This window comes from Stegostoma tigrinum, chromosome 5 (assembly GCF_030684315.1).
Source record: "Stegostoma tigrinum isolate sSteTig4 chromosome 5, sSteTig4.hap1, whole genome shotgun sequence".
NCBI lineage: Eukaryota > Metazoa > Chordata > Chondrichthyes > Orectolobiformes > Stegostomatidae > Stegostoma > Stegostoma tigrinum.
The window spans coordinates 81,574,661-81,601,170 of NC_081358.1; the positions used below are offsets into that span (position 1 = coordinate 81,574,661).

Consider the following 26,510-nt stretch of genomic DNA (forward strand, 5'->3'; position numbering starts at 1 on the left):
ACAGTATGTATAAATATCCTGTAGTTTATTGGGAAAGCTAGAGTGTCACTGGCCTCTGACCTGAGCTGTGACTAAGACATGCATCAAAGCCAGATTCAGAGCAGCCTCGAACCTCTCCTATGTGCGGTAAAAGAGCTCCGTATAAAGATCTGTGCTACTGAGCACAGGACTCAGATTCCTCTGAAACTCCTTCAACAGTCATTTCTTCGAAATAAAACTTAAATCAAGTTTCTCAGACATGGTTTTCGACACACAAAACCATGCTGACCGTCCCTAATCAGTCATTGCCTCTCCAAATGCATATAAATTCCATCTCTCAGAATTCCCTCTAACAATGTACTCACCTATGATGTTAGGCTCATGAGTCTCGAGTTTCGAGGCTTCTCCTTGCAGCTTTCCTTAAATAAAGGCACCACATTGGCCACTCTCACCCATGGCTGTACATGATACAATCATCCCTGCTAGGGGCCCTATAATTTGTTTCCTAGTTTCATATGAAGCTCTACCATACACTAGAGGTTTAGCCACCTGTGATTTTTTTTTAAATGGCCTATAGCACCTCTTTTTTGTAACGTGGAATATTTTCAAGCCATCAATATTTATTGTCCACCACCCGATTTCCCTAGCCTCCATGGCTTTCTCCACAGTAAATAGTGACACGAAATATTCGTTTAGTATCTCTCCCATCTCCTGTGGTTCCACACACAGCAACTAGGGAAAGGTTAGGGTCACTTGAAGATCAAGGAGGTTGACTGATTTGCTCCTAATGTACTTGTAGAATCTCTGGATTATTCTAATTTGCCAAAGCTAAATCATATCAATCTTAATGCCCTTCCAATCTCCCCGTCAAGGCGGCCCCTACACCCCTCTTCAACAGATTTACTTGATCCCACTTGTCTACACCTGACATATGCCTCCCTTTTGAGAATCATAAGTGTCTACTTTTCTTGCCAGTCTGTCATTTGGGACCTTTTCAAATGCCTTACTAAAGTCTATGTCAACTCCACCTAAAGTGATATTCTCATCAACTCTGTTTGTCTCCTCAAAAACTAATCAATTTAGTCAGATAACTTTGCTCTCACTAATCAGTGCCCACTTTCCTCAATTAACCCATAGTTGAATACTTTCTTTCAAATTCTTTTCCCAGTAATTTGCCCACAAATGAAGTTAGGCTCGTAATTACTTAGCTCACCCTCAAAAAACAAAACCGTACAACACAGACAACTAAATGACATCATGCCTGCACCTGGAGAACATTGAAAATGTTGGTCAGAATAAGGGGGCTGCTTTCTGCAATTTCAAATCAAAACTCATATTTACGAGCCTTGTTTTAAAAGTCCTTAGAAACTAAACTATGATTTAAACATTTAGTTATTGGTCTATTATTAACAAAGTATTTCATCTTGTAGCGTGTATACAAATCAATTATTTTGTACATTTATATTTTAGAAAGTAAACATATTTACAATAGAGTATTTAAATAACTTTAGCATACTTGGCCCTTATGACTGCAGGTCAGTACAATGAAAGAGCATGTATGTGTTTGAGTAACAGCCAGTTAATTAATTCATCCACTTCTGACGTTAGGTAGACTATACAGAATAAACAAAAAGGTCAATTGTCCAGGCATAGCAGTACTTTACTTCTATAATTCTAATCACCAAAATGGGCAAATCAAACGATGAGAAAAATACTTACAATTTGTTCTGAGGATAATCTCAGAGACTTCTTGTAAGAGATAGAAGAACATCCCTGATTTGAGTTGTCTGATAATTTTGTGTCACTCGCTTTTGGTTCGGGTGTGTTACTGGAGTCTTCATCACTAGAGGAGTCTCCTTCTTTGGATCTTATCAAAGATGTATAAAAAGGAGAAATAAAACACTGCCTAAAATGGTGGCAAAAACCATGCATGAATTTATGACGTCCAGAAAAAAAATTCACAATAGGAATGGTTCCACAACTGGTTTTCAGTAAAGTCACTGGTCTCATGAATATTAGCTACCATTTCTTTACATCAGAAAGTAATAATTTTTCAATTCAAATCCATAAAGCTACAGAATTTATTAAAAAAATCAAATATAACAATAGTCAGTAGTTATTGTGATTCAAACATTCACTAGTCTTGCACAGATTCTTTGTAGGTTTTTGCACATGAATCAGAAACACAAAATGGTAATACGTCCCTCACCAAAAACTGCATGAACTAAACACATAAATGTGTACCATTAACCAGATTGAGAATATAAGGAATGAGAGCAGGAGGAGAATATTAAACCTGCTCTGCATTCAATATGGCTAAACTACAGCCTCAATTCCACTTCCTGCATAAGCCCCACGCACTTCAACTCCCTGAGACACCAAAAAAATACTCTCTTGGTAAAATGTATATTCACTGCTGGGAACAGTCATAATTCCCTGGGCCAGAGAATTGTGAATATTTGCAACCTTTTGAATGAAATGTTTCCATGCCTCAGTCTTAAATGATCTAATTGAATTAGGTTTCTTGTCACATGTACTCACAAGTACAGTGAAAAGTTCACAGGTCACCACTCAAGGTGCCATCTTAGGTGTAAAAGATACCCAAGTACAGAATCATGGTACAAAAGCAGAAGAATAAAAGAAAACAAAGTTTAAAACGTTAAATATTACATCCTTCTTACTGAAAAGTGAAAAAACAAAGAAACACAGTTAACAGTCCGACACCACAGTGCATAAGCAGTAGCCGTGCTGCACTTACACTCCTCACAAGGACTCGACCTCCCCCACCCAGCCTGCCTGCACTTGCTGCCTTGTAGCCTGTTTCTGCTCCCACTGCCGACACCTCGGGCTGCCAGCTCTAACTGCCCCTTACCCTGATACTGTGCTCTGTATTTTAGGTTCTCAAGTAAACAGAACCTCTCTCTGTCAATCCAGTCAAGTCTCTCTTGAATCTTGTATGTTTCAAATTACAATAAGTCTCATTTTTCCAAACTCTAGAATCTAAGGCCTAATTTACTCAAACTCTCAGTATAAAGCAATCTGCATCCCACAAACCAATCTTTCAACTTTCATACAGTGGCTCCAGTGCAAATAATTCCTTATGGGTGCAGACCAAAATTGTCCAGAGTATTCCTGTAGCATAAATGAGTTTTTTTTTTCTGTTTAGAAGAATGTGACAAGTGAAATCTTGCAGGTATCTGTGCAGGACAAAGATAGGTAAGTAAGTATATAATGAAGAGGATGCAAGGAGGTTGACGACTGATATTGATAAATTGACTAAATGGGCAAAAGTCTGGAGGTTAGCGTACAATGTGGAGAAGTGTGAAGTGAACCATTTAGCTGACAGAAGAAAGCAGAGTATTACTTAACCGGGCATGGACAGCAGAATTCTGAAATGCAGAAGTACAAGTTTTCTAATGCACGAATTACAAAAAAATAAAAATACAAGTACGGCAAGTAATTCATGTGGCTGATGGAAACTATTCCTTTATTGTGAAAGTAACTGAACTGAAAAGTAAGGATAAAACACTGTAGTTATCCAGGACATTGCTGAAACAACATCTTTAATATTCTGAGCAGTTTGATCTCCTTAATAAAAGATCAATAAATTGGAGGTTTATTAGATTGATCCTAGAATGCATCAGTTGTCCTATGAGGAAAGCATGAATAAGTTGTTCATAGACACTCCTTGTTTAGGAGGAGTGATTTGATCGAAGCATACAAAGATCCAAATGGCCTTGACAATGTGGAAAGGTTATATCCTCTTGGTGATGAATTCAGAACTAGGGGACAGTGTTTGAAATCATTGGGTAGCCTTTTTAGAACAGAAGTGAGAATTTCTCCCCCATCCTTCAGATGCTTCTGGAGTGGTGGTACTGATTTGGGCCATTGAATATTTCAAAAAGGTGGAGGTAGATAGATTCTCATTAGGCAAGGGAATCAAAGATTATTAGGAGAAAGGAATGTGGAATTCAAAGCACAAACAAATCAGCCACAACCATATCAGATGGCAGAGGAGGCTCGAGGGGCCAAATGGCCTATTGCCTAGATCCTGGGCTCCTAGTTCATGTGTAATATTACCAACTCCTCTGTAATAATTATAACAAAACATGGTTTATTCTTGTCTTCTTGTCCTCCACTTCCCTTGCAATAAAAAGTCAACTTGCCTTTAAAAACGCTCACTGCAACAGCATGCTAACGTTGTGCTCCTTGTACACATGCACCCAAGTCCCTCTGAATGAGAGCAGTTGTTCACCTTAAAGTAGATTCTGATTTTACGTTATAATGTCCAAGTGAATAATGCTGTACTTTTCAAAATTATATTGCTACCTTATCACTTAGTCTCTTGTCCATATCTCTGCAGCCTCTATCCTCTTTACAGCTTACATTTCAACTGACTTTAAATACATTACACTATCCCTTTGTCCAAGTCATCAATTGCAATTGCAAATAGCTAAGGCCCTAGTATTTATCCCGAAAGTACTCTATAATGCCCCATTTATCCCTGTTCTTTACTTCCTATTCATTAATCAAACATCCAAGAATGCTAAAATATGGTTCTTAATTCTGACCCCTGACATTGTGCATTAATCTTTTCCAATTTATCCAATGTCTTTTGGAAATCGAGTGTGCAATATCCCTTTTGGTTCTCTTCAACTATAATATTGTCAAAAGTCCTATAAATTTGTCAAGCACGTTCAATATTCTGCCAGTTCCTCATATGCCATGGTAGCATCTTCTCTTCCTCTAAAGGACCAACATTCACATTAATACTCTCTTCCTTTTCATTTATTTTCAAAAGTTGTTAAATCAGTTTTAATACTCCTGGATAATATAATGTAAGAGTAAACTATTTCCATCAACATTTCTGTTGCCCTTTGTTGGGTTTGATGGTCCTCATGCTTACTACCACTCTTTGCAATGTTACAATCTGCTTCTTTAAATTAACAGAATTAGTAACTTGTTTAATAATTTAAGGGTGGAACTTTCTTTGAATTTGTGCTCATTTAAAAAAGTTATGTTAAATATTTTGAGATGTTTGTTTGTTTTCCACGATTTACTTATGCCATTTAAGTCTAAGTCTGTTGACTCAATTAATCTTAGTTAGCCCTCCATTCACACCCATATAATCGATTTTATGTTAAACATGCTTGTGGGACCGGAGAATGGCAAACAAATGATCTTAATAGGAACACAGCTGTGTCGCGCTTGGGTCTTGTTTACTTTGTACATAGTAGAAAGAATTAATTCTCTCCCTTACACAACTTCGATCTTTTTTACATTTTTTGTTTCCTCCACTAGCAACAACCCTTTTACGTTGGGCCCTCATACCATATGCCCTCTTGCTCTTCCTGTCTGTCAAAAGTACAAGAAATAACTAATTTTCCAATCATTTTAGTTCTGAAGTCATGCCAAACTCAAAACTTTAACTGTTTATCTCTCCACTGTTACTGCAAGATCTACAGGGTTTCTCCAGCATGGTTTTTCCAGATTTCCAACTTGCACAATATTTTTCTTTTATTAACGTGGAATTCATTGGTATAATGATCACTTATTCCTCAGTATTCTATTTATTTTGAACTTACTTGGAAGATTCCTACTGAGACACACTGGACCCAATCTTAAAACAGTGCATGTCAATAGTTGACAAATGAGTTAAAATCTGGCTTATGTCTGAGCCAAGAAGCACCCTGTTATATAGTTAACTCATGTCAAATTATGTATGGAAGTGATCGAGGGAAAAGGGAAAACAAAATCTGGCACAGATTCTGAAAGCTTTCCTACTTTCAAGTGTGGATAATGATAATGTGAAGGCCATATCTGTTTATTTTTGTGCTTTTTGAAATGGTGGATTGACGGGCGAACAAATTGTTTTGAAACCCAGGGATTTACAAGGACGGCTGCATGTTTTGAAAGTAAAGAATTTGATACCTGTTGTGAACACTTTGGGCAACAGTGAGTTCCAGCAGTGTGCAAATGAACTGAAGCCAAGGGGATTGCTCACAAGTAATGCAGACTGGTGTGGAGAGTTTTCAGACTGGTGTGGACTAAGGGCCAATCATCATTGACAAAAGGCCAACAAGGGGATCGGCTTGAGGTGTCAGCAAGGCAATGAAAAGCTAGTCAGACCAGAGACACAGACATGAAATCAGCACGTCTGTGGCAGAAAAAGATTCTTACACAGTTCTCTGCAGTATGCTACTTTAAACCTGAAGAAAATCAACTTATCTTTCCAACAGCAGATGCTGCAAGTTCTAACTTTGAATTTGATAAGCCTGAAACCTTTCATAAGCGAAAAAGCCTGCATGTGCCTCTGGCAAACTAGTGGAAATATTTGGAAAAAAAAGTAGATTGAATAGAAACCTTCACAACAGCAGGAAACAACCCAACAAATTTTGTGAACAATGATGACGGAACTATGTTCCCAATTTTTCCTCAGCCTATGAGTTCTGTCTTTGCTTTTGTTTGTGTGTTTTTGATAGGGGAGTTTATTAAAAGGGGTTGAGAGTTTTCGTTTGTCGAGTTTACTTCTAGCTTAAATCAAATAACCTGTATGAAATAGTAATTTTCCATCCAGTACAGAAACCTAGCCTGTGCTTTCTATCAACCTAGAAAAAAAAATTCACGTAGTCAGTAGATTTTGCATGATAATAAAATGTGAGGCTGGATGAACACAGCAGGCCAAGCAGCATCTCAGAGATGAAGGGTCTAGGCCCGAAGCGTCAGCTTTTGTGCTCCTGAGATGCTGCTTGGCCTGCTGTGTTCATCCAGCCTCACATTTTATTATCTTGGATTCTCCAGCATCTGCAGTTCCCATTATCCCCAGTAGATTTTGCATATTTCTTTCAAAAATGTTAACTTTTGTGATGGCTACTGGGAGTGGCCGGACTTTATTTTCAACATACTGATCTAGTAAGGTGTGACACAAAAACAAGACAAAAATGGAGGAGTGTAGAGAACTATCATCTCTATTCCACAGTCAGTACCATCCTTCCTCTTATACCCTCACAACAACAATACTTGGAGTTTTTACTGGATGTGTACAAGGTTTACTTTTATTCTACAGGCATGAGTCAAAACTTTTGAGGTACAGAAAAATAATTTTTTCCTATATAACTTGAGATGAGCAAAAAATGGTAACTCTACTAAAACCAATAAATCCTGAATGTAAAAGACTCTTCAATGCAGTATAACTAAAATAATTGTTGTTCAGTGTGTGAAATTATAAAGATTTACCTGCTGAAGGCAGAGTTTTGGCTTTGATCAGGTTTGCTGCTTTCATTCAATTTCTCTTGTTTTATTTCAGGCTGCCAATACACAGACAATAACACATAGGAAATAACAGAAACCAAAATGGGAAAATAAATATTTCTAATCATCCACACAATTCAACCAGTAAATTTATCCACACAGATTTGGCAAAATAAAAAAAAAAGTCAATTTCTACATGATAGCCCAGTTAATAGAAAACAGAAACCTTCACTAGTACCCGAAGCTCTGTCTTCTGACCACCACAGTTTGCATGCCACAGGGCAAGGGGAGCGAGATCCTGATAAAACTGATGTCTTCCAGCTTGGGGCTTGTCACAAATAACAACGTTCAACAAAGTTACCAAAGTCTAAAATATTTCTGACATGATATCCCCGTTAAGAGTTCAAAAAAAGTTTGATGCAAATTTGTATACTAAATGTCAAAAATTCAGGAGAAAATCCCATGGGTAGGATTTCATATTTGGTCATGAGGGTGAAAAATATTAATATTTGGAAGCTAATACTCAAAATGCTGATGATTTACCTATAATTCTTTGAATTTAACAAAGCATAAACCATTACAGACTCAAATTTATCCTACTCCATCTTGTTACAAATTGACAATAATACCTGCTTGACAGCACTGTCCTTCTTACGCCAGAACCACCATCTGCCAGACTTCTTTGGCATCTTCTCTTTCACCCAGTCATCAATTGTTGCCTATAGGTAAAGAATCTATGTTTTGTAAAAAAAACCAAGATATATTACATTCACAGTCGAGTTAAACATAGATAATGTTCCCCATTCAGCATATTTTCTCATTTCCTTATATCTTAAGCTTGTCTACTTGATTTGCATTAAAATATTTTACATTTCTAAAACTTACACCTACTATTCAGAGTGATAACAGCACAGGGGGTGGCCATTTTGCTCATCAGATTCATGCTGGCCAGTTTGAGTATGGAGTTCAGGTAGTACCACTATCCTTTCTTCTCTCATGGGAGAGAAAGAGCAGAAAATTGTAATGGATCAATCAATGTAATGGATTTTAAAAAGGTACAATTTCCATTCAAAATGCAAGCAGGTGACTACTCAAATGCTGCATTGCCGATTATAATTAGACTCTTGCTCCATTAGCACAAACTAGAATATTACTTCGGCAATCTTACAAGAATGAGTTTTTTTTTTACCTTGGGTAGGCACTTTTGGAAAGCCTGCATGCTCAGAATCATGGGAGCAGCTAATGCCCAATTATAGTATCTGTAAAATTAAATATTTTGCTTAAGTAACTCCAGAGAAAATAAGATAATTCAAACAGTATTCCTGCAATTAAAAAAAAGCACTGTGTGGAAAGACTACTGCAATTTTGCTTACAGATAGAACCCTAGAAACAAAGCTGAAGGAGTGTTTTGCTAATCAAATAGTTACATGAAAGAAAGAAGCCGCAACTCAGCAGTACAAACCAATTTCTAAAATTGAGCCACACACATTCAAAACAGACAAAAGTCGCTTTGTTCCTAATGCTTATACACTTAAGATCTTCAACATTTCCAGCTGGTATAATCCTTATCAGCAATGATCTGCAATAGAATTCTTCATGATAGAATCAAAAGTGATAATAAAATGTTCACTGATGTAAAGAATAAGTTAATTCCAGGAATAAATAAATCTTACTCTGGATCTTCTTTTCTTATACTTCTACATTCTTCCAATTTTATTTCTTTTCCTGATGGCAAAGATTCAAATTAGATAACATGGGATCCAGGGACAGCTAGCCAATTGGATACAAAATTGGCTTGATAGCAAAGACAGAGGGCGGTGGTACAGGGCTGTTTTTCAGGCTGGAGGCCTGTGACCAGCAGTGTTCCAAGGGACTGATGTTAAGTCCACTGTTGTTTGTCATCATATAAACATTTTGGATTTGAATATAAGAAGCATGGTTAGTAAGTTTGAGGCTGATACCAAAATTGGTGGCATAGTAGGCAGTGAAAAAGGTTCTCTCAGAGTACAACGGGATCTTGATCAGCTGTGCCAATGGGGTGAGAAGTGGTAGATGGGGTTTAATTTAGATCAATGCAATAAAACAAACCAGGGCAGGACTCTCACAGTTAATGGTGGGACCCTACAGAATGCTGTCGAACAGAGAAATCTAGGGGTTCAGGTATATAGTTCCTTGAAAGGGGAGTCACAGATAGAGAGGATAATGAAGGCAGTGAATCAGACACTTGCCTTCACTGGCAGGAGCTTTAAGTATAGAAGTGCGGACATCGTGTTGCAGACTTTGGGGAGGTCACTTTTGTAGCCCTGCTTGCAGTTCTGGCCACCTGACTACAGCAAGGATATTATTCAATTTGAAATTTCTGAAAGCAGATAAGATTTACAAAGGATGTTACTGGGAACGGAGGGTTTCAATTATAAGGAGTGGCTGGATAGAATGGGATTATCTTCCCTGGAGTGGAGGAGTTTGAAGGGTGACTTCATAGAGTTTTATGAAACGTGGAAGGCATAGACAAGATGATTAGCAAAAAAAAAGTCTTTTCCCTGCAGTGGGGGAATTCAAAACTGGAAGGCATAGGGTTAAGGTGAGAGGGGAAAGATTTAAAAGGGACACAAGGAATTATTTTTTCCAGAGGGTGGCACGTACATGGAATGAACTGCCAGAAATCATGGTAGCTGCTGGTACAGTTACAGCATTTAAAAGACATTTGGGCAAGTACAAGAGGAGGAAAGGCTTAGAGAGATATGGTATAATTACAAGCTGATGGGACTAGATTAGTTCAGAAACCCTGTTAGACTGAAGGGTCTGTTTCCATGCTATATGACTATGAAGAATAAAGAAACGTGTTGCACACTATTCTAATTTAGAGATTGCACAACTATGGGTCAGACCAAACGATGAAAAAAGGGGAGATCACTTCGATAACACTGTATTAAAGGCTTCCCAATAGTGAGCGGGAGATTGAGGAGCAAATAACGCAAGGAGATCGCACATAGCTGTGAGAATAATAGGACTGTAATAGTAGGAGATTAAACTTTCCGAACATTAACTGGGACTGCTAAATTGAGCTTAGGCCAGTCTCAATGGTTTTAGGCAGGAACTTTCAAAAGTTTTTTGGGGGAGGCATTTTGCAGGCAGAGACATTTGCTAAGTGGGAGGCTATCAAAAGGCTAGTTAAAGGGATCAGGGCCAACCCGTTCCTGTTAGAGTGAAAGGTAGGGAACCATCGATGACTACAGTTATTGAGGCCTTGATCAGAAAAAGGAGACATATGACATAAAAGGCAGCAGGGATCAAGTGAATTGCAAAGCGTACAGAGGGCGTCAGAGTACAGTTGAGAGAAGTCAGGAGGGTTAATGGGGACACAAGATGGCTTTGTATTCTCCTTTACCATATTTGTCCAAGAGATTCTACAAGTACATGAAGGTCAAAAGAATGCCTAGGGGGTGAATACGGCCTCTTAAAGATCAACAAAGTTGTCTATGTGCGGAGTCATTAGAAGTGGGTGAGATCCTAAATGAATATTTCTCATATGGACTTTGAAAGTGATGACTTGACAGAAGAGGTGGTGCTGAAAGTCTTAAAACACATTAAGGTAGTTAAATCCCTAGCACCTGATGAAACGTATCCCAGAATTTTGAGAGACTAGGGAAGAGATTGCGGGTCTCCTAGCAGAGATGTCAACAGCCACAGGCGAGATACCTGAAGATTGGAGGGTGTGTCATTATTTAATAAAAGCTGCAGGGGAATGCAGACTAATGAGGCAAATGTCTAAAGGAGGGTAAGTTGTTCGAGGGGATTCTGAAAGACAAGATCTATAGGCATTTGAAGAGGCGAGCATTCATTTGGGATAGTCAATATGGCTCTGAACATGAAAAACTGTCTCTCACGAATTTGATTGAGAGTTTTTGAAAGGGTACCAAGTAAATAGGGCAGTTGGACAGACCTTGTCAACTTAGACTTTTGCAAGGTATTGCATGCTAGTTGGTTGAGTAAGGTTAAATCTCACAGGATTCCGGGAGATTCAGCCAACTGGGTACAAAATTGGCTTGACAATAGAAGACAGAGGATGGTTGTAGAGGGTTGCTTTTCAGACCGGAGGCCTTTGACGAGCATGTGCCACAGGGATTAGATCTGGGTCCACTTATTTGTCATTTATATAAATCATTTAGATAAGAACCTAGGAGGTATTGTTCGTAAGTCTGTGGATGACACCAAGATTGGTGGTATAGTGGGCAGCGAAAATAGTTATCTGGGAATACAGCGAGATCTTGATCAACTGAGCTAGTGGATTCAGGAATGGCAGATGAAGTTTAATTTATGTAAAGTGTTGCATTTTGATGAATGAAACCAAGGCAGGGCTGACACAGTCAACGGTACGGCCTTAGGGAATATTATAGAACAAAGAGATCTAGGGATACAGGCTCATAGCTCCTTGAAAATGTAGTCACATGTAGGTAGTGTGATGAAAAAGGCTTTCAGCATGCTTGCTTCCATTGGACAGAGTACTGAATATAGGAGTTGGGATGTTTTGTTGTAGGTGTACAAGATGTTGGTGAGGATGCATTGAGTATGGAGTGCAGTTCTGGTCACCCTACTGTAGAAAGGATATTATTAAACTAGAAAGAGTGCAGAAAAGATTCCAGTTCAGATAGCATCCTAGTGAAAGTTTGAATTATAAAGGGGAAGTGTAGGAGACTGAGGGATGACCTCGTAAAGGTCTATAAAATCATGACAGGAATAGCTAAGGTAGATAGCCAACAGCTTTTTCCCCAGGTAGGGCAGTCTAAAACTAAACAGCATAGGTTTACGGGATTACAATGAACAGAGCAGGCCAAGCAGTATGGCTGATGTTTCGGGCCTAGACCCTTCTTCAGAAATGGTTTAAGGGGAGAGGGGAGAGATACAAAGGGTGCAGTGGGGCAATTTTTTCCATACAACGGGTGGGGAACGTCTTGACTAGGCTACTGGAGGTAGTGGTGGAAGACAGTATAATTTTGTCATTTAAGAAACATTTAGACAGTACATGGATGGGATAGGTATGGAGGGATATGGACCAAACACAGACAAATGGGACTAGTTTAATTGTGAAACCTGGTAAGCATGGGCAAGTTGGGCTGAAGGGCCTGTTTCATGCTGTAGACCTCTCTGACTTTAAGTGATTAAACACTACCTAAGAGAAAGGTTATTTGGTGTTTAATTTCTTTCGGTTTGCTACAATCAAAGACAACACCAGACAACCAACTGTGCTTTGAAATAGAGATAAAAAAGTGTGGAGCTGGATGAACGCAGCAGGTCAAGCAGCATCTCAGGAGCACAAAAGCTGACGTTTCGGGCCTAGACCCTTCAGAGAGGGGGATGGGGAGAGGGTTCTGGAATAAATAGGGAGAGAGGGGGAGGCTGACCGAAGATGGAGAGAAAAGAAGATAGGTGGAGAGGTAGGGAGGGGATAGGTCAGTCCAGGGAAGACGGACAGGTCACGGACGTGGGGCGAGGTTAGTAGGTAGGAAATGGAGGTGCGGCTTGAGACGGGAGGAAGGGATGGGTGAGAGGAAGAAAAGGTTAGGGAAGCAGAGACAGGCTGGGCTGCTTTTGGGATGCAGTGGTGGGAGGGGCGGAAACGAGCTGGGTTGGTTTTGGGATGCAGTGGGGGGAGGGGAGATTTTGAAGCTTGTGAAGTCCACATTGATACCATTGGGCTGCAGGGTTCCCAAGCGGAATACGAGTTGCTGTTCCTGCAACCTTCGGGTGGCATCATTGTGGCACTGCAGGAGGCCCATGATGGACATGTCGTCTGAGGAATGGGAGGGGGAGTTGAAACTGTTTCACGACTGGGAGGTGCAGTTGTTTGTTGTGAACAAACAACTGCACCTCCCAGTCACGAAACAGTTTCAACTCCCCCTCCCATTCCTCAGACGACATGTCCATCATGGGCCTCCTGCAGTGCCACAATGATGCCACCCGAAGGTTGCAGGAACAGCAACTCGTATTCCGCTTGGGAACCCTGCAGCCCAATGGTATCAATGTGGACTTCACAAGCTTCAAAATCTCCCCTCCCCCCACTGCATCCCAAAACCAGCCCAGCTCGTTTCCGCCCCTCCCACCACTGCATCCCAAAACCAGCCCAGCCTGTCTCTGCTTCCCTAACCTTTTCTTCCTCTCACACATCCCTTCCTCCCGTCTCAAGCCGCACCTCCATTTCCTACCTACTAACCTCGCCCCACGTCCGGGACCTGTCCGTCTTCCCTGGACTGACCTATCCCCTCCCTACCTCCCCACCTATCTTCTTTTCTCTCCATCTTCGGTCCGTCTCCCCATCCCCCTCTCTGATGAAGGGTCTAGGCCCGAAACGTCAGCTTTTGTGCTCCTGAGATGCTGCTTGGCCTGCTGTGTTCATCCAGCTCCAAGCTTTGTTACCTTGGATTCTCCAGCATCTGCAGTTCCCATTATCACTGTACTTTGAAATAAACTGTTTCAGTCAAAATACACACAGACACACACACACACACAATTAGGAGACAATGATTACATTACTGGATTCTATACCTGTTATTAATTCTTAGAACAAGGTTAGGATCATCTATAATCCCAGGATTTTCTGCAAATTGCTGATAGGTAACAAGATGCTGCAAGAATTTCTCTGCAAAAGAATGTGAAATACCATTTTACAAGTGTTTTGATCTCAAATTGTCCCTTTTGACATGACCTATCAATTAGTTAGAATTGATTTTGAATACATTAGACATGAATGATTTGCTGCCTTCTGCCCTCCTTTGTTATTAGAAGTTGATGAATTCTACTTTCATCCAGTTACTCCCATGTCGACACTTGTCTGGTCCATGAAACATGATCCTAAACTTCAGCTGATCTTTACAAGCTGTTCAAAAAAATAACTGATTTAAGTTGTTCCTTTAAACATGGCTTCTGGCTTTCTCCCCCAATGAGAAGAGCCCCCATGCTACACCAAGTGTTTTCCCGTGTCAACATGACTGAAAGTGGATAAAAATTCAGAGTACAAATTCAAGTTTGAGAAATATGGGCAAAGGAGATAGGGAAAAACCATATCCATTGGGGAAAGAATTGACAAGAGGGTGCAGATTTAAAAGGTAGTTGACCATAAAGCAAAGTCAGTGCAAAGAAAAATTGTGTTTCACAGAGCAAGTCATTAGGACCTGCAATGGATTACTTGAGTGGAGGTAGTAGCAGGATCAGTCGAGACATTCAGTAGGGAATTGGAATATCTGAGAAGGACGAACAAGCAGAGCTACAAAGTAGAGGTGGGGAATCTTGATGAATGGGTCTTCTTTTGGACAGCCAGAGGCAAGAATGGCTGAATAGTTACAGAACAGGAAGAAGCCATTCTGTACTGTAACTATTCTGGGAAATTCTATCATTACATTGCCCAGTGCACATTTCTTCAGTTTTATTATTTTAATTTTGTTACACTTTACAGTTAACTTGTGCTATTGATCTCTTATGATTCACCTAATAAAAGGAAAAAAATCAAATCATAATAGTTTAACAAATTACTGTGATAGCTGTTTAAAAGTATAGTTTGGTTTAATACCATCAGTTAAAACAAATGCAAAGTTGGATACTATTGGTTGCTTCACATAGCTCCATAAATCACAAGCAGCCTATCAATTGATGCTGAAATCAACAAACACCAAAGTTGCAAGTCTCACATCCAAGCTGAACACACGCCAACAGCAAGCCAAGAACATCAAAATGTGAGCGGACCAAGCCAGAGTCCTTAGTATACTGTCACCAGCTTACTCAGGACTCATTACTAGTCTAGACAGGATAAAAAGCCTCAGTTTCCATGTTTGCCATTTCAGCTTTGTTTTCCACATTTCTTAGCAGGGCACATTGCTAAGACAAGTCTATACTGGGTGAATAATCCACAATAAACTAATGAATATGACCATCCAAAGTCTTTCTGTACGATGCCAGGTCCCTGGATGTGGCATCCTCCATGCCCACAGCTCTGCCACAAGGATAACTGCAGGCAAGATATGAAGTTGAAGCTGGTAGTTGCTAACACTGAGAAAAAAGTCGCTAATAGACTTGAACTCTGCAGGTTAACTGTTTGGAGAGTCATTGGAAGAGATAAGTAGAAGCTAAAAGTTCAGCTGCAAAGAAGGGAGGCCAGAGAAAACAGAAGCCAGCATTTCTTTATGCTCTCTGTCCACTGTCTTCCTCTACAGCTAATATGGCAGAGACTGCCATAGCAGAGTGGGGCTCTTGAACAGATCAGGTGATGTTTACCAGAGTTGACCACCACAAAACAAACAAACAAATTACCTCACAAGACAGAAGACCATTACTCACTACTTTAGGAAATATTTCATGACAAGGACCTGGACTTTTACAAATGCACCAAGTCTCAAAATGGGAGTTGCTGACCCAAGATGGACTTAAGAGTTGCCTACCAATGATACCAACTCTACCAACGGCAGTATTACTAAACAATCCTGAATGAGCATAAATAAAACAAAATTATGAATATAGTAAACTAACAAAGTATGCCATGCCTACAAACACGTGAAATCTGACCTGTCCAATTATCAACACAGTCAGTTCTCAGTCAAAGTAGCAGAGGGTGTCATTGACAATTCTGTCAAGATGGCCCAATGCTTAGTCTGGGTTCTAGACAGCTGAGCTTAAAAAAGCCTTGGTCCAGAGGCAAAAAGAGAAAAAACCTCATTGAGGGACTAAGACAGCAACTACAGATGGTAAATTTGGGGAGAAAAACGTAGAGTGGGAAATGTTTAAAACATTGATCAACTGTTCAGGAGAAATATACTTTCTACAAAAGATAAGAAAAACAGCCAATAGCAGAGCACTAAAATGCAAGGACAATATTGAAATTGAAGATATCGTTAAAGTACATTGCTTTTTGATTCACTCATGGAAATTGGACATTACTGGCCAGCCAGTATTTATTGTCCAGCCCTAGTTACCCTTCAGAAGGTGTTGGGGAGCTGCTGCCTTGAACCACTGCAGTCCACATGTTGTAGGTTGACCCACAATGCTCTTAGGGAGGGAATTCCAGGATTTTGACCCAGCAGCAGTGAAGTAACAGTGACATATTTCCAAGAAAGATGGTGAGTGGCTCGGAGGGGAACTTGTAGGTAGTGGTATTCCGTCATACCTGGTGCTCTTGTCCATCCAGATGAAAGTGGTAGTGGGTTTAGAAGGTGCTGTCTAACAATCTTTGGTCAATTTCTGCAGTGCATCTTGTCATTAGTGCACGCTGCTGTGACTGAGCGCTGGAGGAGGAGAGAGTGGATGCTTGTGGATATGGAGCTAAACATGTGGGCCGCTGTGTCTTGGATTGCGTTAAGCTTGAGCGTTGTTGGAACCCCACGCATCCAGGCAAGTCAGTAATATTCCATCACTCCCCTGGCTTGTGCCTTGCAGATGGCTTTGGGGTGTCAGAAGGCAAGTTACTAGCCACAGAATTTCTAGCCTCTGACCTGCTCTTGTAGCCACTGTGTTAATGTGGCAAGTCCAGCTGAGTTTCTTATCAATGGTAATGCCCAGGATGTTGATAGCAGGAGATTCAGTGATGATAACACCATTGAATGTCAAGGAGTGATGATGAGATTGACTCTTTTTGTAGATGGTCACTACCTGTCATTTGTGGTGCCAATATTACTTGTTAATTTTCAGCCCACGCCTGGATATTGTGCAAGTCCAAATGCAACAAGACATGGACTGCTTGAGTATCTGAGGAGTTGGGAATGGTGCTGAACATCATGCTCTCAATGGTGAACATCCTCACTTCCGATCTTACATTGGAGGGAAGATCATTGACTAAGTGGTTGAAGATGGTTGGGCCTCAGACACTATACTGAAGAAACCTCCTGCAGCTGAGATGACAGACCTGCAGCAACTACAACCATTATCCCATGTACCAGATACAACTCTGACCAGCAAAAGAAAGAGTCAGCCACCAATATGCACTGATTCCAGTAACTCTTGGGCTCCTTGAAGCCAACATCTCTCACACTCACCTCACCTCACCTCTAGAATTCAGCTCTCTTGTCCTTATTTAAACCAAAGTTGTAGTGAGGTCAGGGGCCAAGTGCTCCTGGTGGAACCCTAACTAGACATCAGTCAGCAGGTTTTTGCTGAACGGGTGCTACTTGATAGCATTGATGCTGACATCCTCAATTACATCAAATTCAGCAAAGATCAATTCTGGAGATTATTCCAGAAAAGCAGCCAGTTCTGGATGTTTGGGGAAAGCTCGCTGTGCCTGCTCCCTCAACACCACACTCTAAAACAGAGGGAAAGAATGTTTCAAATGATTGATAAATGAGTGCAGACTGAGGGGATGGTAATTGGCCGAGTTGGATCTGTACTATTTTGTACATACATGGGAAATTTTCCACATTGTTGGTTAGTTGCCACTGTTGTAACTGTACTGGAACAGCTTGGCTAGGGGAGTGACAAAAACTGGAGCGCAAGTCTTTACTACTTATAAAGGCCCATAGCTTTTGCAGCATCCAATGCCTCAAATTGTTTCTTTCTATTTAAAATATGGAGTTGATCAAATTGGCTGAAGACTGACACCTGAAATTTGAGACACCACTGAAGGAGGCAGAGATGGATCGTCGACTCAACATGCGATGAGTTGGACTCTTCCATCAGTGGACAGATATTTGTGAAGCCTCCCCCTCCAGTAGTTGTTTAATTGACCACCACACTTCACAGCTGGATATGGCAAGACTAAAAGAGCCTTGGATCTGATCCGTTGGTTGCGTGATTGCCTAAACTCTGTCAATTACTTGTTGCTTATGCTGTTTGGTCTGCAAATAGTCCTGTTTGGTAGCTTCACCAGGTTGACACCTCATTTTTGGGTGTACCTGGTGTTGCTCCTGGCATGCTCTCCTGCACTCTCCATTGAGCCAGGGTGAGCACTGGGTGTGATAGTAATTGTTTAGTGAGTACGTGCCAGCCCATGAAGTTGCAGATAATTCTCAGTGCAAAGATGGGAGTTCATCTCCACAAGGACTGTATGGTGGTCACTCTTACGAATATTATCATGGACAGACGCATCTGCAGCCAGCAGATTGGTAAGGCTGAGGTCAAGTAGCTATTTTGCCCTCTTGTTGGTTCCCTCACTACCTGCCACAGTCTGAGCCAATTATGTTTTTTAGGACCTGATCAGCTCGATCAGTAATGCTGTTGCCAAGCTGCTCTTGGTGGTTTTTCACTGAAATCCCCACTGAACTCCCTCCTAACTGTACACAACTCCACTGCCACCTCTGCTGTGGCGCTCCTGACACTGTGACAGAACATATCCAGGCAAGGTGGTGGTGTCTGGAAGAAGACTGTCAGTTACAATTCCGTGAGTTTCACTGTGTCAGGCTGTTGCTTTGTTAGTCTGAGACAGCTCTCCCTGTTTGTGTACTAGCCCCCAGATGTCAGTGAAGAAAACTTTGAAGAGTTTACAGTGCTGTCTCTGCTGCCATATTTTCTGATGTTTAAGTAGATGTCAAGTGGTCCATCTGGTATCATATATCTTTGTTGAGACCCCCTAGTGAATTAAGCAACTGCGTGGCTCGTTCGGCCATTTCAGAAAGCAGTCAAGAGTCAACCACATTGCTGTAGGTCTGGAGTCCCATAGGACAGACTAGGTGGGGATAGCAGATGTCCTTCCCTGAAGGACATCAATAAGCCAGGTGGGTTTTTCCAACAATGCTTTCATGGTCATCAACAGATTCTTAATTCCAGATATTTTGTACTGAAATCAAAATTTCATCACCTATCGTGGCAAGATTCAAACTCAGGTCCAGAGTCAACAAAAGGAGAAATTGACAAAAGAAATTGCAGAAGGAAAGTGCACATGAAACAATTAATAAAGCAATCCAGGAATGGAAACTATTTCACAGACACAAAAGAAGAATCGGAAGTGCTCGGAATTGAGCTACTAAATGTGCACAATATAAATTCAGAGACAATTTCGGAAAAGTGACACAAATACTGAACTTTACTTTAACAAATGTTTACCATGAATACCAACAAGGCTCCTTTCAAGCCTGCAGCACCTTGAAGGGCAACAGCAGCAGGTATATTGCAATATTATTAACATCAAGTTCAAGGAAATGACAGGACAAGAAAAACAATAAAGCAATTTATAGCAAAGAAACACAATTGATAAACTAATCAAAAAGGCAGAGGATAAGACTCTTCCCTACACATGGATTACAGAAAAAAGAAGTGCCAGAGATTTGGTACAGCACTAGTGGGAATTTCACGGTTTAGAAAATGGGCAATGGAACAAGTTTGGAAAACTAAACACCAGTTAGCTTAGTTTTTCAGCTAGAAAACATAAACCAAATCTTTACTCAAAAATGCAACAGAAAAAGCATCCAGAAACTAAAACTAGAACAGCAGAGATTTCAAAAAGAAAGGTGACTCTACACGATTGCATTGTTTGAAGCAGCAACAGAAATAGCAAGTAACAGTAATTCATTATATGCCACTTATCTGAAATTTCAAAAGCCACCTGATTAAGATACAAGTAAACCCTTTGTTAAAATCAGAACATGTGGAATTGAGCCAAGCAGCAGAATGGAAGCAAGCTGGCTACAAAGATATAAAACAGTACTGTAGGAGATTAGGGTAACTAAACAAGTGGCACAACCAAAGAACACAAGCTCAAGCAATAATATATTTAAAGGATAAGTTAAATAAGGATGATTGAGAAAATGGAAAGTAAACAGTCAGCACAGAGATGTGAGAAGCAAAAACACTGGTGGACAATGGATCCAACAGTTTATTTCAGTGCTGCAAACCTATACATTTAATCATGATAACAGAGGTCATGAAATACCCTCCTCTGCAAATTTAACAAGTGAAAATAAAGAACAATTAAAAACTTAAGCGCTCTGAGCTTTCAAATTCTGACTTTTGTTTTACCTTTCGATATCTCAGTATTTTCACTGAGACCTCCACAAAGTGAGAGATCGAGATCTTGCAGGTCAGCTGCTGAATCAGAAAGGCATTCAGTGCCACTATCCATTGCTGCACTTCCTACTGACTGTGGTGACTGAGAACCAGAGCAGGTCTCTGATTCAGTCCACCGTTTAGAACTGCTGTCAAACTCACTATAAGAAAAAAAGACTTATAAATTTCACAGTCAGTGTTGTAGTAATTAATAGACATGTCTGCACATATGACTTAGCTATGCATCATGGCAAGATTAAAATCCTGATTTCCACACTTAACATACAATAGTAGTAATAGGGCATCAGCAGCTCAAGACGGCTCATCACCTTTACAGGGCAAATATGGTTGAATAATAATTTGGCTTTGCTAGTACTATTCACATCAAGAGAACAATTTCCTTTAAAGTATACTGCTGATATCATAATTGCAATTATGATTGCTACCGTCCAGGTGAATGAGCTAAGTGCCCACGCACCCCACTACAGAATGGCATTCAAGTTGGGGAAGAGGATAGTAAGAGAATATGATGGTAACAGGGCTCATACAGTGAAAGAGACTGACACTGTTAATCAGAGCAAACAACACAGATAGTACAGATAGTTGTGTTGTCTGCCTGGCTAGGGATATTTGCAATGAGAAGGGATGAATCATATTAGATAAGTGAATGGATGACTTAAGAGAAGTGGGTTCTGCCTCACAGGGAACTGTGAGTAGAAGTGAGATACGTACTGTTTGGACAGATTAGACGCCAGTTGTTCTGGCTGCATAACTAGGCATATAACAGGGCTTTATGCTAAATGTGTGTCTCTGTGTCAATGTGTGCAGGTGCTGGTGACAGTGCTAGTGGTGATAGATCTAGAATATCTATTTGAGAAACTATAACAAGTCAACAAATACAGTTGAAAACAGGACAGTAGAATATCAATGTGGAACGAGAAGGCCAGAGAATAGCAGGAAGGGATGGGCTAGGGTGGTTTGGAGGAAGAACACCAGTTATTAAATGTTACATATTAGGAGGATGAAGAAAATCTAAAAGCTCTGCTTCAGAATCCGTGCAGCATTTGAAACAAAGTTAATCAACTACTAATGCAGAATAATGTGAACAACCATAATCCAATAACCATTAACTTGGCTAGGGGATGATAAAGATTGGGTCCTGAATATTAAGGAGCATAAAAGAAGAATAGGAAGCTCACTAAAGGTGGAACGGTAGCATTCATAATCAATTGCTGACGTAGCTTGAGATTACCTTGGTTCAGGAGGTTATATTGAATCTGTTTCAGTGGAGACGAGAAATAGTATACGAAAGTCACTCATGGGAGTGGTCTCCAGGCCCCAGAAGAGTAATCATGGGGTAGGATGAAATATACAAGAAATAATATTGCACGTTTGTTATTGACAGAGGAGGAGAAGATCTTAGTGAAATTGCAAAAAGTGGTAGTGTGCAAACCAATGGAGCTGCCAGACCTGAACTTGATTAGTTAACTTGATGACTGTTATTGGGAAGTTGCTAGAATTGCTCATTAAAAGGTGGTCATAACTAAGCACTTGGAAAAACAATTGGGAAGAGTCAGAATGGTTTTGTGAGAAGGAAATCCTGTTTAGTCAATTTATTGAAATTTTGAAGCAGTGAGAGATGCTCTGGAGAAAGGGGAGCCAACAATGGACTGTACTTGGATTTCAAAATTTGGCATGGCTCAACATGAAAAGTTCTAAGTCAATAGAGGAAATCATGACATGGTATTAACCTTCTAGCATGGACAGAAGATCGGCTAGCAGAAAAGACAGAGTATACATAACTTTTTTCAGATTGGCAGGACGCGATGAGCGATTCTGTAAGGCTCTGCACTGGACAATCAACATATTACAGTTTACATCAAAGACTTAGATGAAGGGATTGATGGCAGGCTGGTTAAATATATTGATGACCTTGAGGTAGCAAAGGGTGTCATGAAGATGATATAACACAGATGCAGCCTGTCATAAATTACTTGCAGAGGTTAAGTCAATGAGTGAAAACCTAGCAGATGGAGGATAACTTCAGAAAATGTGAAGTTACTCACTTTGCAGGAAGAATGAAAATAGTGTTAATTAAATAGAGAATGATTGCAAAATACCAAGATACAGAGTAATCAAGGTGCTCTAGTGCTGGAGACAGTGCCTGTTAGCATGGAGATACAGTACATGAGGAAATCTAGGGATAATCATCTTTATTGCAAGAGTATAGAAATTATGCTTCAATTATGCAAGGCATCAAGACAATATCTTGAATACTGTACAGAGATTAGTCTCATTTAAGGAAGGGCTGAAACACCTCTTGTGAATTTAGAAGGTGGTTTACTAAATTAGTACTGTTTTAGTTGGGTTGTTTTAGGAGAATAGCTTGGATATGCTGGGGAGGTTTCACAAGTGAGGAATGAACTCGTGCAAGTTTATCCGATCTTGAATAATCTTGAAGAGGATATCAAAAGGATGTATACTCTTGTGGGGGAGTCCAGAACTAATAGACACTGTTCTAAAATCAGTCTTTTTTGCAAAAAGGCAAGTACAATTTTTTTTCCCCCTCAAAAAAAAGGGTTGTGCAACTTTAGAAAATTGTGTGTCAGAAAGCAGTGGAGGAAAGATCATTGAATATTTTAAAGACAGTTAGAAAAATTCTTATTAGGCAAGAGTATCAAGAGGTTGTCAGGGACAGATGGGAATACGGAATTCAGAATAGAAATCAAATCAGGCATCATCTTCTTGAATGGTACAGAATTTTAAAAAAGGGCCTAAGGGCCTACTTCTGCTCCAAATTTCCACAACCAGCTTTATGCACTTTGCAAAAAAAATGTATTACTAACAGACACTTCGATGTTTACTAATTTCAAGGACTGCAGAAACTCCCCAAAAGGGCAGGAAATTTCAACTGAAGAGATTTTTGAATGCTACAGTGATTCTTAATCCACTGAATTTTGAACTTGTGAGCTGTCATAAAATATTAACAAAACGCAAATAAAATTTCACCTGTTTGTTTATTTGGAATAAGGCTAAGCAACATAACAACTAATCTCTTGCCATACTTGCCTCTACATCATGCTACAATTTTCACATGTATATTCTGATTGTTGACCTATAGCACGCACATTTGTCGTTATTCCTAATTTCTAGCCATTTAATCAGTCTCAGGTTCTTCTGTCTTCTCTCTCCCACCATCCACTCAAATCATCTTTCATGTCTCTTTTCAGATTCTTTTTGTTTTTATGTTATCTCTTCATTTGCCCCATTAGTAATTATTACCTGGCTCAATGATATCGCTGGTATTTGTGCTAGCTCATTGCTTCTCCATTCTTCTTTATTTAAAAGTGCAAACAATAAAATCTTCTCGGCACTGGTTGTAATTCATAGCAAATAAAAACCCAGAAAATCCACATGTTCTTTAGATAAAACCAAAACTTCCATCAAAAGCATGCAGAATGAAGGCCACAGCGTGTCCCATCCAATCTCTCGCTATACCTATCTTGTTCAAATTCATGCTCCATTAATTTTAACTCAATTCGTTCAAGTTGTGTTGGCAAGTTTAGTGTCTTTAAAATTTTTATCTAACATTCATTGTGTTTTTCAGTTTTGAGAGTACAAAGTTCTTCCCCAATGGAGAATTCAAGGTGGTGGCCAAAAAATATTTTGCACACAGAATGTGAAACTTTTTTATTGGTTCAATTTGTTATTTCTTCCTACCAGAAAGAAATTTTCCCATGTATGAATTTTAATGTTTTATTGGCAGTTTTTCTATCCATTTTTGATTGGAACATTGGTTAATAAGGGAACTTGACATCATAGGATTGTAAAACATGCTTGCAAACGCTGAGGAACAATTAGTCCAACAGCAACACATTATTCTATAACTGCTGGACTGTTAAACCACCCAATCAGAAAAGTGACAGTGCCACACATCAAAAGATGAGCAACATGGGACATGAGATTCATTTAATGAGTACATTGTCTACTTGTAATGCTACTCATCTGTTAAAGATAAATATAATTATATCTCTAAACAAACCTGATAAACAAATGAAGGGCAAGTCTGAGTTTAAACAATGACATAGCCCCTAACTAATCTCCCTGAATAATTGCTTTGTTTCTACCAACCAGCCCACAACGCGTTCACTGCTCCTTCTTATTTACTCATTTTGCTGGAAACACCTTGGGTATTTCACAAAGATTATTCACACTCCTATAATAGCTGTCAGCCTGAAGCAGGGTTTTGGATCAGGTATCTATCGGCAAACATTACTAAACTGGGGATATCTTTTGCATTTCTTCATTACCAGCCTTAAATATTTCCTCATCCTAAATCAAGGAGAAATCAAATCACAGCAATTTTTCTTCTGAACCAGCATTCTCTGTGGAAGCCCAAAGACCGCGTATCTTTATTGAGGCCATTGTTTGTCTCAGCACTCTCAAACCACCTACTGAAGGAAATCCTTACATACAGATGGAGACAATGTAGCACCTTTTAGGAAAATAGCGAGCAGCATCTTCAGGTGCCAAAACAGTTAGATCATCCAAATAAATGTCATCAGGTCCCTGATGCTGACTTCGTTTGTGGAGACCTACAAAAATATGTAAAATTATATTGCATATTGGAAACCACAAAAACTGATACATCCAATATTTTTCCACACTTAAAAAATCCTAAACCCTGCTCATTATCTCCTTTCCTGCTGCAAAGGGTAAGGTCACCCTCATTGTATCCCACAGTAAACAGAACAGAATCACAGCTTAATTACAGGAAGCCACTAACCTTGGAGACCAGGCAGGCTCTTTGCAACAGCAATCTCTTTTCAGTCACATAACTGTTAACGAAGGTAGAAGCCCATGGATTTCACAGCAAATTGTTGACATGGTTGGGAAGGTGGTTGCGTGACAGGTGACAAAGTAGGGACAATGGGTGGACACTCAAATTGACTGGACATGACTACTGATGCCCCACAAAAACCTGTGTTAGGGCCTACATCATTCACATTATTCAATAAGGGCTTGGATTAAAGCATAGAAAGTCATGGGCAGCATCGCTGTCTGTGCAGATATTGGCACTAGACGAATCGGGAAAGCTGTGCAGATTGATTTCAATACAGGAAAGGGCGAGGTTATCCATTTTGGACTGAGAAAGCATAGATCAGGGTACTTACAAGATGGTATAAAAAGTTACAACAGATATCCAAAATGGCTTGGGCATTTAAGTGTACACATCTTCAAATGCCACAGACAGGTGCAGAAAATAATCAAGGTGGCTGACAGCATGCTGGTTATTAAACTAGAAGATTGGAGTACAAGGATGCAGAGGTTATGCTGCAATTATACAAAACCCTATTTAGACCCCCTTGCATATTAAGAGCAGATCTGGGTGCCACACCTGAGGAAAAATACATTGGTCTTGGATGGTATGCCTGGGCTTCAAGGGTTAAGGTTTGAGGAGAGATTTTACAAGTTAGGCCCATTTTCTCCACGATTTAGAAAGTTAAAGGTTGATCTGATCAAAGTCTTCAAGGCATTAACAGGAAGAGACAAGGTAGATAAGGGTAAACTTTTCCCACTGGCTGGAGATCCTAGAACTAAAAGCTTCTGATATAGAATCCTTACAGTGTGGAAGCAGGTCATTTGGCCCATCGAGTCCACACCAAACCTCCAAGCATCCTATTCAGGGCCACACCCCCACCCTATCCATGTAACAATGCATTTTCTATGACAAATCCACCAAGTCAGCACACTATGGGAAGTTTAGCATGGCCAATCCACTTAACCTGCACCACTTTGGAATATGGGAAGAAACTGAACACGGAGGAAATCCACGCAGACACAGGGAGTGTGTGCAACCTCTGTACAGACTGTCGCCCGAGGATGGAATTAAACACAGGTTCCTGACCCTGCGAGGCAGCAGAGCTAACCAATAACCCACAATGTCAACCCATTAGGGGGCACAGACTGAGAAAAAGGCAGTGCAAGTGGTTCTCCTAGATCATGATAGTTGCATTCTCGTGTAACCTTGTGCAATAGAAAATTGCGTTAAAGGGAAATTGCTGCATAAAAATCGCTATACAGCAGAAAGTTTGCGTTATCCAAACAGAGTCCATTATTCGCCAATTATGTTACAGCCAATTTGTGTGCAAAAAACATGCATTACAGAACTACCTGTACGAGCATAATTAAGAGGGAAATCAGGAGGACAAAAGGGGACTAAGTTGCTTTGGCAAATAGGGTTTAGGAGAACACGAAGGGATTCTACAAATACATTAAAGACAACAGGATAACTAGGCAGAGAAGAGGGCCCCTTAAAGATC

General features: G+C 40.1%; 1 protein-coding gene across 5 annotated transcripts in view; it reads right to left on the reverse strand.

Annotated features, from left to right (window-relative positions):
- lpin2 (lipin 2) overlaps window positions 1–26,510 on the reverse strand; it is a 104,235-nt gene that overhangs the window by 25,757 nt on the left and 51,968 nt on the right. For all 5 annotated transcript variants that reach the window (XM_059646087.1, XM_048529363.2, XM_048529360.2 and 2 more), the window contains 7 exons: window positions 24,683–24,782; window positions 20,161–20,348; window positions 13,774–13,867; window positions 8,420–8,489; window positions 7,860–7,949; window positions 7,216–7,286; window positions 1,699–1,846 (listed from right to left, as the gene is read on the reverse strand). In XM_059646087.1, coding sequence (XP_059502070.1) covers window positions 1,699–1,846; window positions 7,216–7,286; window positions 7,860–7,949; window positions 8,420–8,489; window positions 13,774–13,867; window positions 20,161–20,348; window positions 24,683–24,782 — 761 coding nt within the window. The remainder of the gene's footprint in view (window positions 1–1,698; window positions 1,847–7,215; window positions 7,287–7,859; window positions 7,950–8,419; window positions 8,490–13,773; window positions 13,868–20,160; window positions 20,349–24,682; window positions 24,783–26,510) is intronic.